This window comes from Microcebus murinus, chromosome 15 (assembly GCF_040939455.1).
Source record: "Microcebus murinus isolate Inina chromosome 15, M.murinus_Inina_mat1.0, whole genome shotgun sequence".
Classification (NCBI taxonomy): Eukaryota; Metazoa; Chordata; class Mammalia; order Primates; family Cheirogaleidae; genus Microcebus; species Microcebus murinus.
This window is the reverse complement of record NC_134118.1, coordinates 71,056,687-71,073,915: the sequence shown is the minus strand read 5'-3', so window position 1 is coordinate 71,073,915 and position 17,229 is coordinate 71,056,687. Positions and strand designations below refer to the sequence as shown.

Genomic DNA, 17,229 nt, shown 5'->3' with positions numbered 1-17,229 from the left:
CCTAGCACTCTGGGAGGCCGAGGCGGGAGGATCGCTGAAGGCCAGGAGTTCAAAACCAGCCTGAGCAAGAGCAAGATCCCATCTCTGCTAAAAATAGAAAGAAATTAATTGGCCAACTAAAAATATATAGAAAAAATTAGGCAGGCATGGTGGCACATGCCTGTAGTCCCAGCTACTCGGGAGGCTGAGGCAGGAGGATCACCTGAGCCCAGGAGTTTGAGGTTGCCATGAGCTAGGTTGATGCCATGGCACTTTAGCCTGGGCAACAGAGTGAGATTCTGTCTAAAAAAAAAATATATATATATATATATATATATATATATATATATATATATATATGTATGTATGTATAATACATAGCACATATTAAAAGATAAGCATAATTTATTTAGCATAATAGCAATGGGACAATTAATAAAAATATGCTAACAATATTAAATATAGCAATGTGCTATGTAACAATGTTTTGGCTGATTATGGACTGCAAATATAATGGCAGTTGCATAAGATTATAATGGAGCTAAACAGTTCCTATTGCCTAGTATTTACTATACAATACTTTTTATTGTCATTTTATAAAAACAAAAGTTAACTGTAAAAAGCACACTCAGGCAGGTCTTTTAGGAAGTATCCAGAAGACATTGTTATAGGACTTGACAGCTCTGTGCATGTTATTGCCCCTGAAGATATTCCAGTGGGAAAAGATGTGGAGGTGGAAGACAGCGATATTGAAGATCCTGACCCTGTGTAGGCCTAGGCTAATATGTTTGTTTATGTCTTAGTTTTTAACAAAAAAGTTTAAAAGTAAAAATAAAAAAAAATAGACAAAATCCTACACAATAAGGATAGAAAGAAAATATTTTTGTATAGCTGTGCAATGTATTTGTGTTTTAAGTATTATTACAAGAGTCAAAAAGTTTAAAAATTCAAAAGTTTATAAAGTAAAAAAATTACAGTAAGCTAAAGTTAATTTATTTTGAAGAAAGAAAAATATTTTTTGGTAATTTTAGTGTGGCTTAAGTGTACTGTGTTTATAATGTCTATAGTAGTGTACAGTAATGCTCTAGACCTTCACATTCACTTACCATTCATATACTGACTCACCCAGAGCAATTTCAAGTCCTGCAGCCTCCATTTGTGGTAAGTACCCTATACGGATGTACCATTTTAAATCTTTTATACCATACATTTCCCGCACCTTTTCTGTGTCTAGAAATGTTTAGCTATATGAACACCATTGTGTTACAATTACCTGCAGTATTCAGTACAGTAACATGCGGTACAGGTTTGTAGCCTAGGACCAATAGGCTATACCACATAATCTAGGTCTAGTAGGCTATCTCATGTAGGTGTGTGTAAGTATACTTTATGTTGTTCACACAATGACAAAGTCACCTAACAATACATTTCTCAGAACATATCCCTGTTGTTAAGCAATGCATCACTGGCCTACTACATTAATACTACTTTTTAAAGTTTTTTAAGAAATGAAATTATATTGTCCATTAGGTAAATAAATCATGTGAACATAATTTCCCTAGATATATTTTTTATTATTTAAAATAACATCTTTTTTCATTCATCCCAATATTTTCATTAATTAACTTTTGCAAGCAATATGAAAAAGATATTTCAAACATAACTAATTCAGCAACAGTGAATAGGTTCTGATTTCTTTGCTTTAAAGTAAATTGCAAAGAATATAGCATTTCCATTTATTTCTCATTATTACTCTTTTTTATTCAAGAAGAAAAAACACAAATAAATCACCTGAATTGGAAAGATACTTGTATTTACTGTATGCAACACATCAATTTAAATGCCATCATTTTAGAAAAGATTGAAAAAATCTCTAACCAAAATAAAAAGTCTTGTTTAGAGATTACTGATTACCAAGGGAAAATATTAAACTGAAGTGAAAATAAAATAAACCTCTTGTCTGTGACACGTAGTGCCTGCAGATACTTCCTTTTTTGCTTTGCTCTTGAAAATGGAGGAAAGTTTCCTGTTTGTGATCCCTTGAGGTTTTCATGGTCTCATAAAGTGGAAATTCAAAACAATTTACTGATGATGGAGAAGAGAACAAAGGACGCACTCAGAGATGATAATATTATCACCAAATAGGCTTTTAGCTTCATTCAGGTATTTATCAAATACAGTATAATAGATTAAAACTATATTTCTTTCAAGGGATTTAATAAACCATTATCAGTCTTATTTCAGCAACCTTTTGGCAGTGAAAACTATGTATTCATATTTTTTCCTCTGTGTCAAATACTTTCACAGTTTGAATAAATTCACTGTTTCCTATTTATATTTCATTCCAATTTTCTTTGATTAGTAACTTAAGAAATATAATGTTAAACCTATAAGCATGATCTTCCATAGAATAAGTATTTTAAACAAGGTCAATCTGTAGGAAATTACTTATTTGGGGGAAGTAACAATTTCAATAAGACCCTATAAATGTAATTATTTCTGTAACATTCATTTAGAAGAGGTTCACTCAACCCCCAGAAAGAAAAGGAATCTGACATCAACTCAAAAGAATGATTTTTTATGTCTTAAGAACAGAAACATGTTTGGGAGACCAAGAGCCATTATAGACCACAGAATGGCATAGAAATGTCCTTTGATTTTTAACTAGTATTGTTTGGAGAAAACGTTTTCAGGCAACACATTCCTCATGTCACAGAATGGACTATGAATAATGACGAGATTCTCTCTTAGACCACACTTTGGTCATGTTCCTCTGAGCTCCCTTTTTGACTAGGCCCCAACGTGGGTTCTGTCCTTGGACCAGAGGACCTTAGTTCAGTTTTGACAAGAATTCTGCTGGGTCAGTTTAGTGAAAATCTCCTACCGTTGATATCTGATCGAATTCCTTGTCACCCTGGCCTGCCTTCAGCAGCAATCCTGTTGAGTCAGTTTAGCCAGAATCCCTCTTATCCTGATGTTTCTTAGTGATTTTCCTTCCACTGACCTCTACTTGTCCATAAATCCCCACTTGTTCTTGTTCCAGTCAAAATGGAGCCCCGTGCCATGCTTAGGCCTCTCTCACCCATTGTAGTAGTTCCTGAATAAAATTTGCTCTTGCTGCTTTAACTTATGTCAAACTCTGGTTTTCCATGACAGTGCCAGCCTCTTTTCAAAACCCAACTTCCAGTTAGCAGTTTTTAGATACTCTTAGAAAAGTGCAATGTTGCACGGAGAACATCAGCTAACATCACTGGATAAGACACCATGTGAGGTCACATATAACGAAACATAAACACAAAATATCTAAATATTTATAGTATATTATTTTTCAGTAACTATGGCCTCATTCTGATTTAAGATTCTCATGGATGGTAATTAACAAAGTAATCATACAAAATTACAAAGAAGGAATATATTTTGAAAATCCATTCAACTCGCGAAACCAATTTAGTGGTATTAAATATGGTGAATATCATGAGAATAATGAAAATGTTTTAAACCATAGTATCTCAAATTGATTTAAGCAAATCATAGTTTCCCAGTAAGCTTCTCGCCATTGTTAGTCACATTACATTTATTCCTATATATCTTGTTTAGAGATCTGTTATTACCTATAGATACCTCTAGTATTTGTGCTTACCTGATTCTATGGCCGTGCTGATATTGTGATGTGAACCATTCAAACAGTGAGTGAAGGGCCAGCTCATTGAGGGAAATCATAATGCCAATTTAGCAAGGAATTTTCAATCTATTAATTTTCCTGAACCTCGTGTCAAAAATATATAAAATTATGTGGAAGACTATTACATATAAATTATAGGTGCTTTAAAAATGAGAGACAAGTCATTGCATACAAAATTGCAATATTTTCTTAAACTTCTTATACATTAAATTTTTTCTTATTTCTATACTATTATCCTAGCATCAAATTCTACCCTAATTGTGTGGGGGAAAAAAGGCAAGATGAAATTACAGATTAAAAAAAGATCAGCATTCCATTTTGAAATAGTCTCTATGGGTAAGCCAAGTATAAGTGATTTATTCAGTAAACAGATTTTAAGGAAAAGGCTTTCAAACAAGCAAACAAAGAAAAAATTACAAATACAGTAGTACCAGTTAGTACTATTGTACAAAAGTATTGTACCAGTTAGTAACATATCTTCTCTCATTCTATCCTTAGTAGAAAAGTTCCATTCATTATCCTCCTTGTTGTACTTTTCCTGTAATGGAATGCATATATTGAAACTTCTGCAAATGATACATCACTGGCTTTGTATTCGTAGACGTAATAGTGTCCATCAGAACAGAAATGTATAATGACTTTTGTTAGGAAAACATAATCATTTGATAACATTTGGTCTTAAAAAATTAGACGAAAGATGTATCATATTCTTGAAAAGTGTTCACTTTTATTGGTTTTGATCAAACGTACAGTTACAAGATAAATACTATACCGTTCACGAGTTAATGACTCTGATAGTTTGTTAGTTTCAGAATTGAACTAAAGATAATATAATGAAAAACAAGTTGATAAAATCGTGCATAAATTTTTAAATATATTTTCAATATAATTTCTTGGAAAAATATGATATTATCTGGACAGCAAGAAAGACTGAGACATAAGACTCAAGACAGAAAAATAATTAACACACTAAAATAGCAATACTTTTTTTGGTAGTCCTTTAAACATCTTGGCTCACTCATAATGAAGTCACTGTATACCATGTTATGATGTTACATGGAAAATATATGGCACATTTTTTTGTTTTGTTTTTCACAGCACATTATATTATATCCATGGAATGTCATGGCACTCCACTCTGTTTTCCCCCCTGTATTATCATCTGTCATACATTACAATACAGATTTAAGGAATGGCCATTGCATAATTCATGGAGATAAAAGCGAAGGAGTGCAAATTATTCAAGCACATTCAAGTACAGTTTTACAACTGAATCCTTTCCTGGCATTTAAGCCTCAGCTCCTTGCATCTTCCTATATTAACAAGCCAGGCTGGGTAATGTATATGTAAGTAGGGCTGCCCAAAGGCACCTTGGCAGAAACCACCCCAGAGAAAAATCAACTATTTAAATAAAACAATTTAATCAATTCATTGACTTTTTATTATAGTTTACTCAAAAATGTGTATTGTTTGGCTGATAGTTTTTTAAATTCATATTACTTTCTATGGTTTTATATAATGTCCATATCTGAAATAAATTTTTAAATATTTAATCTAAAGGTATTGCTAACTTACAGGAAGACATTTAAGATTACTGGAAATAATTTACATAGAAATTTCTATCAATTTCTATTTATCATGTAGGCAATAATTTTATATTTCATTATTTTATAAACCTAGAAATATATCATCATTTTTTAATACTTAAAGTGCTTTTATCTGTGGCTTAACTAAAAATGAAGCTACTGATAAGGGGTTGAAAAATGATATTGATTACATTTAAACACTGATATGAGAAAGTATATTATGGGCTGTCTTCTTGGAATGGAATAGGTTTATTATTTTAGGAAGTAAAAAGTCATTTCTTGATGAAGGTTAACGTTTTTTATCATAGAGAGTTATGCTACAATGAGCAGGCTGCCTTCACAGCAATGAGCTACCCATTGCTACAGGGATGCTAAGAATGTAAACAATGTAAAGGTTAAGATTCTGACATTGGGAGGAAAATGGGAACTGAAACACCTCAACAGTTTATTTTTAATTCTAAGAATAAAAATGAGAGACAAAATGGATTGCTTGAAGAAAGAAAAAATTATAAAATTAAAGTGTTAAATTGAATGTTACTAAAAGAAAAGGCTTGTGTATGTTCATGTCAGTTGTTTCACTTGTGAAATTTTGTCAATAATCCAGAATTTTTTATGTGTTACCCAAGAGACAGTGAATTTAGCACTTAGAACAGTGCCAGGCACACCTAAGGTGCTCAGTGAATATGTGTTTAGTTGATGATTGAATCATAATCTATGTTAGACACCAAGCATGTACATATTTTTTAAAACATCTAAGAGATTCCAATATACAGCCAGCGTTCAGAATGATGACTTTTTAAAAAATAATGCTCCATCACCTGTACAATTCTTCTTTTATTTTGCTTATTTGTGAACCATAAAAAGTACTGAGAAAACTACCTGTTAAGACACTGCCAAGTCATCCAATATTAACTGGTTTTCTTTTGGAAGAACTGTTTGCCAAGTATTTAGTCACTCTTTAAAGACAGTCCAAATAATTTTTTAGAATTCCATTTTAAGAGTTAGAGAAAATATTTTATCTGGATATCTTTGTTTATATATTTTTGAGGCAAAATATTATTTCATGATTAAAAGATGGCCAAATTAAATGACTGTACTATTCGTGTTTTCTACCAAGAATCACTTAATATTGTAAAATATTGTAAAATATTGTAAAAAGAATTATGGACCTTTTCCCAATAAAGTTGACTCCCTTTGTATTTTTAATTTGACGGAATTAGCCCATTACCAACATATAATTGCATGTATGTGTGCATGTGTGTATGTGTGTGTGTGTAAAGAAAAAGGGAAAGATGAAGGCAGCATTAAGATGGAAAATATAGATCAAAAAATCAGGTAAGATCATCTAGCTACTAGCTTGGGATTTCTATATCTGTTGACCTGGTTTCTGGGAGAAGTTTGTCCAGAATATTTTCCCTGCCCTAGTTACTTTTAAATTGTAGGAAGTTATATTTTATACATGGGCTCTAAGGATCTTTGTTAAGGAAGAACATGCATCACCTTACTTTTTTAGTAATTAGAATACCAGCTGTCTCCCTGTGGAAGCTCACTTTTTAGTATCACTGTTTTTAAAGAGGAATTGGGGCTGGGATAAAAGCTTAAAATTAATACAGTTTGTAGTGTACAATATTTATTCATGCAAAGTCTATATAATAATGAAAATAAAATAAGATTGATATATTTTACCACTCTTTGTAGTTCACGATTTAAAAAATATAAACCAATGTATTATATCTGCTGAAGAAGCTGTCTCTTATACAGGAATAAAAGTGCAATGGATATTATGGCTATTTTAATTTGCATTCAACCAAAAGAGAATTTGTGTGTCCATATACACTATGTCTTCTAACATCTGCATTAAAAAGCACCAGATTGTCTTATACTTGGAATTGTCCTATACTTTGCTAGGTCAACATCAACTAGATGAGAAACACAGGTGGTATATATGCTGATAAATTGAGAGTTTATGCTATTATCTGTGTTGTAACCTGTGTGTAATCTATGTTGGAATAAGACACATTATGACTTCAAAGATTGTTAATGATCTGTCTAAGGGTCATTAGGCATATTTTTCATTCACGCAGTTTTGTTCTTAGAGTGCTTTAAGTTGTTGTTAGGAGATACCTCTGAATTATAGTATTGCCAATTTCCTAGTTTCCTATTTACAAAATATTGAAAATATTTTCTATTTGAATTTTGGCAAGTCCCAAATTCTCTCAAGTCCATTTCATGGAATGTGTACTTTATAGATGAAAGGAAAATTTAGCTGCTGATAAAATATTCAATCCTCTCAAGTAACTAGCAATTAAGGTGTGTCAGGTTAAGAAGAATAGAAAAGTATATATTTTTAAACGGCATGAAAGATACTAAGAAAAGGGATGTATAAGTTATGAAAGGTAGACCCAAATTTTCTCCCAGTATTATAACTACTTACATTGCACAGAGTACTAAAGTAGTTAAGAGCTTGCTTTCTTTTGTTAAACATTTTGGCTTATTTTTTTCACATTTTGTTGTAAAATTTCCATTATCTTCCATAACATTTTAGGCATTCATGAACTAATAGATCTATTTATATCTTAAGGATATGTAGATGTTTAATCATTTATAATTCAAAATTAAGATAAAGGTTATTAGAATATACCCATAGAATAGGAATTCATTCTAGAATAAGATGAGCATTCATAATGATTCCTAATATAGCAGCTGAGAGTTGAATGGGCTCTCCAGGTGTCATGGAGAAACTTCGGGAAAGGATAGAGAAGTTTTAAAGACTCTTGGCTTTCTTGCTTAAACAGCGAGTCTGGAATCTATTTTAAGAAGTAAAGAAAATTCTAGGGCCCCATTATAGTTTAAGTCCAGTTTTAACGGTTGGGGAAAAAAAAAAGTTGGGCACATATATGCTAAGGCACAAGATTTTCTAAAAGTGCTATGGAACCAAATATTTCAATGATTGAGATACATAATTCTTTAAAAAAGTGATATAAACTGCTTGCACAAAAATCCCATATTTTCTAATGTGGCTATTTCAAAATACTTTAGAGTATCTATATTAGAATTCCAACTAATGGTAGTTAATGTTTATGCACACATTTTTAATTTCTCATCAATAATGTTGTGGTTGGTTTAATTTGAAATATTCTAGTTTGACACAGGGCTTACTGAGGCAAATACTATCGCAGGTTGCTAATTACAATGTAGTTTTACAGTTTTAAAGGGTCTATAGGAGTTCATTAGAGGAGATATGTTCCTTTAAACATTTTGGATTCAGCCATGTTTTCCTTGTCACTGTTGTCTTGTGAGTAAAGGCTGTTATAGTTTCTTAGTGTAGTAATCACTGACAGTAACAAGTGTAATGGGAAATAGAAATTATGCCTAAGGAAAGTATAGTAATTTGAGACAGAGAGAATTCTAGTGTACCAACACCATTGTTGACAAATTGTCTTATGGTTGGTATTTTTACATTCTAAGTTTCAGATGTAAAGCCATCTTTAATATCCTCAAATGTGAAAACAGTGATGTCTATGAGTGTCTTTTAGAAGTATCATGTTTATGTTTATTATATTTCTGTTTGCTTATGGTAGAATTCACTTAATTTAAGCAATGTTGGAAAAAATTTTAAGATGTATAAAGTATCAAGGAATGTATTCAAGTATTTCAGAGACATATTGAGACAATGTAGTTAGTTTATCATTACTTCAGCTTTTCCTAATTCTCAGGAAGCACACAACATGTCTTGCTCTAATCTTTAGTACAAGAATATATTTCCATGGTTTTGGTTCATACACATCAAATGAAGAAGCATATATTTAGCTTTTGGATAAACAGTCCTCAAAGTAAGAAAGTACATAGTAACACATTATTTTAGTTGTGGCACTTGCATATAATGCCCAAAATGATGATATTTTTTTCCTTGTAGTGTTTCAAATTACTTATAAAGAAGGAGAGCTTGGATTTTTACTAGCAAAATGTATTTTACTGAATGTATTTTTTAAATAGATATTTTAAAAAATTACAATGGGATAGCTCCAGTTCAGTAACATTGAAAAGTTTATAGTTTTAAATGGCAGTTTTTGCTTTTAGTTTGAGAGTGGTGGAAGGTCTGAAAATAGTACCATCTGGTTCAAGAACTGATTTACTTTTCTATCTTATATCTGAGTTAACTTTTCTCCTAATGTTTACACTTTTCTCTGTCAATAATTTGGTATACTGAGTTTCCATTTGGTGTATCTGACCAATTAAAATATCTAAGATGCATTTTAAAGCTTTTTAAAACACAGAATTGGTGGTAAAAAATAATTTTAAAAATATAATATCAAAACTTAAAAAGAATCAGAGTCTGGTTAAATTTAACCAACAACTCTGTCATACATTTATACCTGATTACACTGCACAAAACGAGTTAATGCCCCATGATAGTTGATATAATCCCATAGGGTCATTGATAAATTTTATGTAAAAATGTCATTTAAAATTATTCACAACTTGTGAATGGCTTATATTTTGAAATCATTAGGTCAGATATATAAAACAATCCTAACTTTATAGAAATGAGTTATTTATATCACTTAGAATTAAAATTTTCCTACTTATATTTAGAGATAGGAGTTTGAACCCATATAACTTTGATGGGAAAACTATTCTTATTAAAAACATCTTTTATGAATTCATTTTTGTTTTCCTTGAATTCATTTTTATCAAAATGTATATACTTTAATCCCATGAAATTTTAAAGTCTCATTCTAAACTAAAATATGAAAGTCTTACTGAACTTTATTTAATTACATCAAAACATTAAACACAACCACATACCAACAGTTAAGCAGCTATTAAAAATCTAATAAAAACAAAGGTGCTGGCTTGAAGTTTTCAGTGTTTGGCAATAATTAAAAATATATAGCTATAACACTTATTTAAAAACAGTTGTTTTCAGTATTTCCATCTTCATTCCTAGAGATGTAGAGTTTGAGAAAAGTAGATTTTGTATGTAATATGATCTCTTATGTTACTGATTTTAAATTTGCATAGAGGGAAATTTGGTCTTCTAAACAATTAAGCTTAGTATTCTAAACAATGTAAGTCCTATATTTTATCTTCTAATTTGAAAATTTTTATAATTACATATGTTGGTTCTATAGTGTTTGTATGTACAATCCTCTATTAATATGTGTCAGTTTTCCACTGAATTAACTGATTATTTTCCTATTTTTAAGTACACTATAAGGAAATAGCTTTACATCTCCAGCCGTTGATTTTTATTTTTATCATATTCCCCCCTTTTCCTTTCATAAAATTTACTGTGCAAATTTTGCCTTTGTGTAGGATTCAGTAGCATTGAATTAAAAAGAAATTCAAAAGTAGTTTCATGTCTATTACATGATATTATATAACATAAACTTGTTGGCAGTAAAACTTCCACATATATGATTTTCTGTGAAAAAACAAATCACCTTTAATTAATATGAAATATAATTCCTTAATATATATTTTCTATCCATTAAAAGAATCTTAATCTGTCTTATGACTTTGCATAGCAAACCAAAATACAACCCTTTCCCTTATCTTGTTTAATACAGTGGTCATCATTTGTATATCACACACACATACACACATACAGAGACATAACACACACACACACCTATGGCAAATAAACTGTCTTTTGAATCGACATTTGCACTTGCTTGCCTTCAGAGACTTAATCTTGTTGCTGATGAATATCCTCGTGCCTAAGGATTTTATAGATAACCCAGTAGAAAATATTAAAAATCAAAAAGGCTAATGGGAAGCAGGCTCGAGAGATGGTGTCAATCTTCTTGGCCCTGTCGATAAAGACCTTCCTCATTTCATCAGGGCTTTTTGGCATTACCTGGACAGGAAGGTTTGGGCCTTTTGGCGTGACACCGTCTTTTGCTTGTAGACATGGTCCCATTCCATAGGCTGTGAAGCTGAATCGACTTTCCCTTACCTCATCATCCTGTCAAAGAAAAATGTAAGAAAACCCGTTAGTAATAGAACAGAGCATGTATAATAGGCATTTCAGAATCATAACTTAAGTTTTATCACAGTAAATATTTAATATAAGGAAAAGATATCTGAAGCATATAAAGATGAGTTGCTTTTATTCCCATTGAAGTTTTATTCATTTATTCCTGCTACATCATAGAGAGTGCCCATTAGTAAATATGAATCTCTTAAAAGATATGTTTTAATAGAAAAACCAAAATTCCAACAGTGTCTACATATTGCTAGAATATCTAAATAAAGAGACCAAGACAAAAAGCTATTGGGATATTGTGTTATGTATGTTCATTTACTAGTCTTTTTCTGCATTGTGATAAATATGTGATATCAAAGGGGATACCAGCATCATTGACTGAATTTTTCTTTTTCATGGAGGCCAACTTTTTAATGCTTGTTTCCTGCAATTTTAAATTACTTCCTTGGAAAATACATTCTAGTTCAATAACATGGCTTGGTTTTTGTTATGCTCATTTTATGCTACTTCTCTGTTTTACACTAACCTTTTTGGAAAATCTATAAGATAGTTGTATATTCTGATTTATATACAATTACTTTTCAGGCACATTGGTTTGATTGAAATTATGAATACAATTTTTCAGAAGTTTATTTCATGTTAAAGAAATAAACTTATAAGCTTATTATTTATAACTTATGTTCTAAAAAGTATGATTACTTTCAGATGTAGCAAATTGAGAATTTTCCATGAATGTAAATGAAAACTAAAATTTAAAGAAAAAATTATTTAATAAACATGATAAATGAGATGTGGTCATGATAGAGAAATAAAATATTTAATTTATAATGAAAATTGTTAATGAATAATTTAATGCATTTGTTTAGAATGTAACAGTAGATGGCTACATCTATGAATAAGGGTTTTTTTTGCTACTAAAATTGACAGTTTATAAAATAAGACATTTTATAAAGTCAAATATCTCCTGTGATAATACTTTGTCATAGTACTATAAAATATAAAATAATTAATTGGCTCAAATTCTTGAAAATTATTTTGGGTCTATGAAAGTAGCTGTTCCACAAACAGTATATTATAAAATATGAAAGTGAAAAATAGAAATTATATGGATTGTAAAAATGAGAAGATGACCAAAGTCAATTCAGTAATGTATAAAATAGCTTTTTTGGCAGTTATGAAAGTGAGGTAATTACATGTGAAAAACAAAAGCATATAATTACTGGAAAAGATTTCAGCTATAAGACATATATAAGCAATTGAATTTTGAGGATGCATATTTGAAATAAAAGCTGACAATCCAAATTACCTGCAGTTACTGTTGTAATCTTACAAAAATTGTAAATCAGTTATTTTCTAGTACTTTTTAATAAGCGTGTTCATTTAGACTACCATTTCTTTGGCTTCCACGAAAATTTTAAGGCAAATTTATTGTTTGCTTTATATTTTCTGCATCTTGGAAAAAAGTAGATATACTAGGGATTAAACTATACGTAAGTGCTAAAATAGCATCCTTATAATTTAGCAAATTATGCCAGTGTTTGCATGCTGGAGGGAAAACACAGGTTACTGGGTAATTTGTACTGTTTTGTGTGCAAATCAGCTGAATGTTAAAGTATAAAATAGGTTCTTAAGCTATATCAAAAAAATCTATCAGAGAATAGGACAAAAGATAGCTTCTTAATGAGCATTTACAATGAGGTGTTGACATATTAGTTGAAGCATTTGGGAAATTCTTTACCAAAATGCTAAGATTTCAGGATTCTAGCTGATACGTTTAGTAAAGCAGAATTCATTGCCTACTTTTCAAACCATCTGTTCTGGAGAACTTCCTTTAAAACCTTTAGAGACCCCAGCTGCTCATCTCAAAACTGAGGTAATCCACTTAAAATTAACACAGTGAACAACTGATTTTTTTCTCAATTGTGTCTTTCCACATAACTGACTGTAAGTAAAGGGTAACATCAGTCTGGGCTGTTACAGGACTGCTAGGAATGACCCCTGACTCCTATTTCTTCATTTCCTTAGAAACAATAAGAGTTACAGTACGTGGGGAATTGGAGTTAACATCATTAATGTTAAGGACTGCACCTGCTTTGGGGTTGCTGTGTGTTGGCCTGAAGACCTTTGGCCTACCTGACTAGATGGAATTGGAGTTAACATCATTAATGTTAAGGACTGCACCTGCTTTGGGGTTGCTGTGTGTTGGCCTGAAGACCTTTGGCCTACCTGACTAGATGGTATACAAGTTTGGTTCGAAACAAAGGCTATCACTACTGTGTGTCAGGGCAATCATACATACCTTGACTTTTGTCCATGGTAGTTGTACCTACATGTCCTGTGTGAGTGAGGGGGCAAAAGAAGCTATGCTCTTGAGAAACTGCTGAGTCTCTGTGCAGTGAAAATGCCTTAGGCATGATGAGTTTCCTGCCTTAGCTCCTATAAAGCTGAGTAAATATAATATTAGGTTTAAGACTACTGGTGTCTGGAGAGTCTGAATGACAATTTGAATCTCAAATCTCAGCAGTGGTGAAAGTTGACCAACCTTTCAGATCCGTTCAAACTCAATATGGCCAAAAGTTCTGAGAGGGAGTTCTGGAAAGAATCTGATGTTGATCCAAACTGGGTATTAGGTAGCAAAAGCTCTGCAGAAAATAACTGGGCTTGAATCTTACTATTGGAATATGGATGGCACAGATTTATCCCCTGTTCATTTGGTAAATGGATCATCAGTGAAATAAAACTGAAGGGAAAGTGGCTCAACATGCAATGAATTCCTTATTTCCTTATTAATTAATAGCTGCATGAAACTGAAACCACCTTGGGGAAAGAGAAACAGCAAGTAGAGCAAGGAGCTTCATGACCTGTGCTGGAGATGAAAACAAAAGCCGGGTTGGGCCTTGGAAGGACATTATACTTAATATTGATGTCCATCTTCTGCAACCACAGGCAAGTGACATTGGAAACAAGTGACTGTGGTGCAGCCCTGTTCCATAAAAATATAATGTGAGCCACAAAGGGAAGTCATGTGTGTAATTTTAAATTTTACATTAACTATATTTAAGAAGTAAAAAGAAACAGGTGAACTTAATTTTAATTTTTAAAAAATTTAACTCAATATGTTCAAAATATTTTAACATTTATTTGTAGTAAAAATTGAGGACATATTTTACATTCTTTATTTCATGCTAAGTCCTTGAAATCTGGTATGTATTTATATTTACAGCATGTCTCAATTCAGACTCTACATTTCTAGTGCTAAATAACCGTGTATGGCTAGTAGCTACCAAATTAAACACAGCAATTATAGTATTAATATAAAGGAGTTGGTCACTTTGCTGAGAAGTGATACTTGCTGGCAGATATCTGGGCAATCCATGCTTTCCCGGATATTTAGGTCAATTGACCTAGGAGCTAATAACATATGTTTGGACACTGCAACACGAAAAGTAATGTTTGTTGTGAATGCTAAACCCCAACTTGCTGCAGTGTTGCAAGGAATTCAGGAATTACTGGCAGGGATAATAATATCAACGGCCCTTTGCAACAAGTGAAACCTGAAGTTGTGTGAATCTAGCTGAGAAGCGAAACTAATGGGATCTCTCAGTGCTGTGAAGTAGAACACCTCTGTAGAAGAGGAGATTTGTGAAGTGTAGTAGCAGACCCGGGCTGCCGATAAGACAGTGTGAAATGAGCCTACCCAAACCATACTGTCTGATCTACACTCTGGTAGACACTGGTTAGAGGAGTCGCTTAGGCATGTGGCTCTCATTTTGGGAAGGCAGGAGGGTATAAGGACTCATGAGTACATTTATTTACTCTTGGCAGCTGTCATTCTGGATTTCATTCATGGCAAGAAAACCTGGGCTATTCAGAAGAAAGATCATAGCCAGAGGTAAATCTGTTAACTCTCTTTAGGTGGCTATTGAGAGACAAAGAACACAGGGAAAAGGGACAGGATTCCTGAATGATTTCCTGGCACATTATTGCCTGCTGGGAGGACGGAAATCTGTTCCAGTTTCTGCAGCTGCCTCCCCTAAAGAACCCTGTTAGATCTGTTCCTTTCATCTCAGAAGTTAAGTCCCATGGTACCAGTGGGGAATGGAAACAAAAGGCGCTGAAAAGGGTTGCTGGGTTGCTAAATTTACTCCATCAGTTGAGGCAGTTGAAAGGGAAAAAGACCGACTTGAAGGCCAGGATCTCCCTGCCCAATTCTGAGCTAGGCTCTAAGGCTGTGGTTAAAGTTGAATGGCTGGGGGTAGCGAACACAGCTTTTGGGGATTACCTGATGCCAGAGCGAAATATAGGTTTGCTGAGGAATAAGAAGGCAATCGAGAGCAAAAGAGAAAGTACTGGAGCAGGAAAGGAGGCAAAGGTATCATGGCCATACTAAAAACTGTAGCTAGGGTAAAAGAGAGTAAAATATATCCAGTAGGTGGCATTGCCTTTGGCTAAATGTGTAATTGGAAAGGATTTGGCACAGAAATGAAGAATCTTGTCGTTTCTGGCTTGAGCCTAATCTTGGGCTAGTCATTCCTTAGCCCAGTTTTAATTAGATAAAATGGGAGCCCTTAGAACTCCCTAAATCTTCTTATGTAGTAAATATTAAACAGTGCAGGATTCCAGGAAGATATGGAACTGCCATCTCTGATTAAGGGAATGGTGGAGGTGGCGGTGCTAGTTCTCATTAGTTCTCCCTAGAATAGCCTGTCTGTTCCACGATAAACCTGGTGGATGGGCTGGCTGACTGTTGCCGTTTGTGTTCACCAACAGCCACATGCTGGATGTGGTGAAAACTATTCAAGAGTTTCAGCAGAACAAAGAAGCCTGCTATGATTTGATATAGTTAACTAATGCTTTGTTTTTGAGCACCAATATTTTAAAAAGTCAAACACAATATGCCTTCCTGTGGGGTGGTACAATTAAAATCTTACTGTCCTCCCCAAGGGAACCTGAGTTCTCCAGCATATTGCCACAACCTGAAAAGAAACAGTTCGGTCCAGATCACCGTCAAAAGTAAATTGTTTTATGATAATGATAGTTTCCCCTCTCCAAGGAGAAAGGGAGATTTGGAAACTGTAGTGTACAGTACCTGTGACTAAGTAAAAGGTGGCTAATTAATCCAGATAAGATTCAAGGCCCAGCCTTGTCAGTCCACTTCTGGGAATAACCTGGTCTGAGGGCACTATATACAATTTACAAACATTAAAGGACAGAGTGCTATTTCTTCTGGACACCACTGTGAGAAAAACAGCTTATAACACTATGGAAATCTAGTGGGTACATTTTGGATTTATGTTGCCCCCACTGTATAAAGTGACTAGAAGACAGACTGAATTTCAAAGGGAAATAAAGGCAAACTGTCAGGGACTGGACACACACAGTAGCCCAAGCTGCCCCATGGGACCTTAAAATTCACCAGTTGTGAAGGTGTCTGCTACTAAAACACACCTATACTGGAGTTTCTGGAAAAAGCTCAGTAGTGGCACTCTAAGGTGGCTGCTATGATTCTAGACTAGACAATTCTCTGATGCTGTCAGCAGGTGTAATCTATTTGAATAACAGCTACTGGCATTCTCTTGAGTTCTGTTAGAAATAGCCCCTGAGATTGAAGGAATCTGAAAGGCATTAGTCCATAGTTAGGCCTGAGACCATATCATGGATGATGTCAAAAAGACACTCCAATCTAAGTTCCCTGATGAAAATGGTATATTTAGGAACAACTCAAGGGGAATGACTGGGTGGAGTGTGTCATATCTGTGTAGAGACCAATGGTGGAATCTGCAGAGTGGCCTGAACTCAAGTCTCTCTGCCCACTGAGGACAAAAAAGACTATCTAGTTCACCAATGGAAAGTGCTGTATGGAAGACCAGGACCCAGAACTTGGAATGGGGGATGCTGAGGGAGCACAAAGTCTGGATAACCTTAATTTAGTTACTTAACTCTCTGATTCTTAGTTTCTTATTCTAGGAAAATATTATTATACTATCCAT

The 17,229-nt window shown here is 33.3% G+C and overlaps 1 protein-coding gene across 1 annotated transcript in view; it reads right to left on the bottom strand.

The window, feature by feature from the left end:
* Nucleotides 1–4,391: 4,391 nt before the first annotated feature.
* Nucleotides 4,392–17,229, bottom strand: part of GLRA3 (glycine receptor alpha 3) — a 146,444-nt gene continuing 133,606 nt past the window's right edge. Inside the window, exon 10 of the mRNA XM_012770695.2 lies at nucleotides 4,392–11,218. Within this exon, the coding sequence (XP_012626149.1) occupies nucleotides 10,940–11,218 (279 nt within the window). The 3' untranslated portion in view covers nucleotides 4,392–10,939. The remainder of the gene's footprint in view (nucleotides 11,219–17,229) is intronic.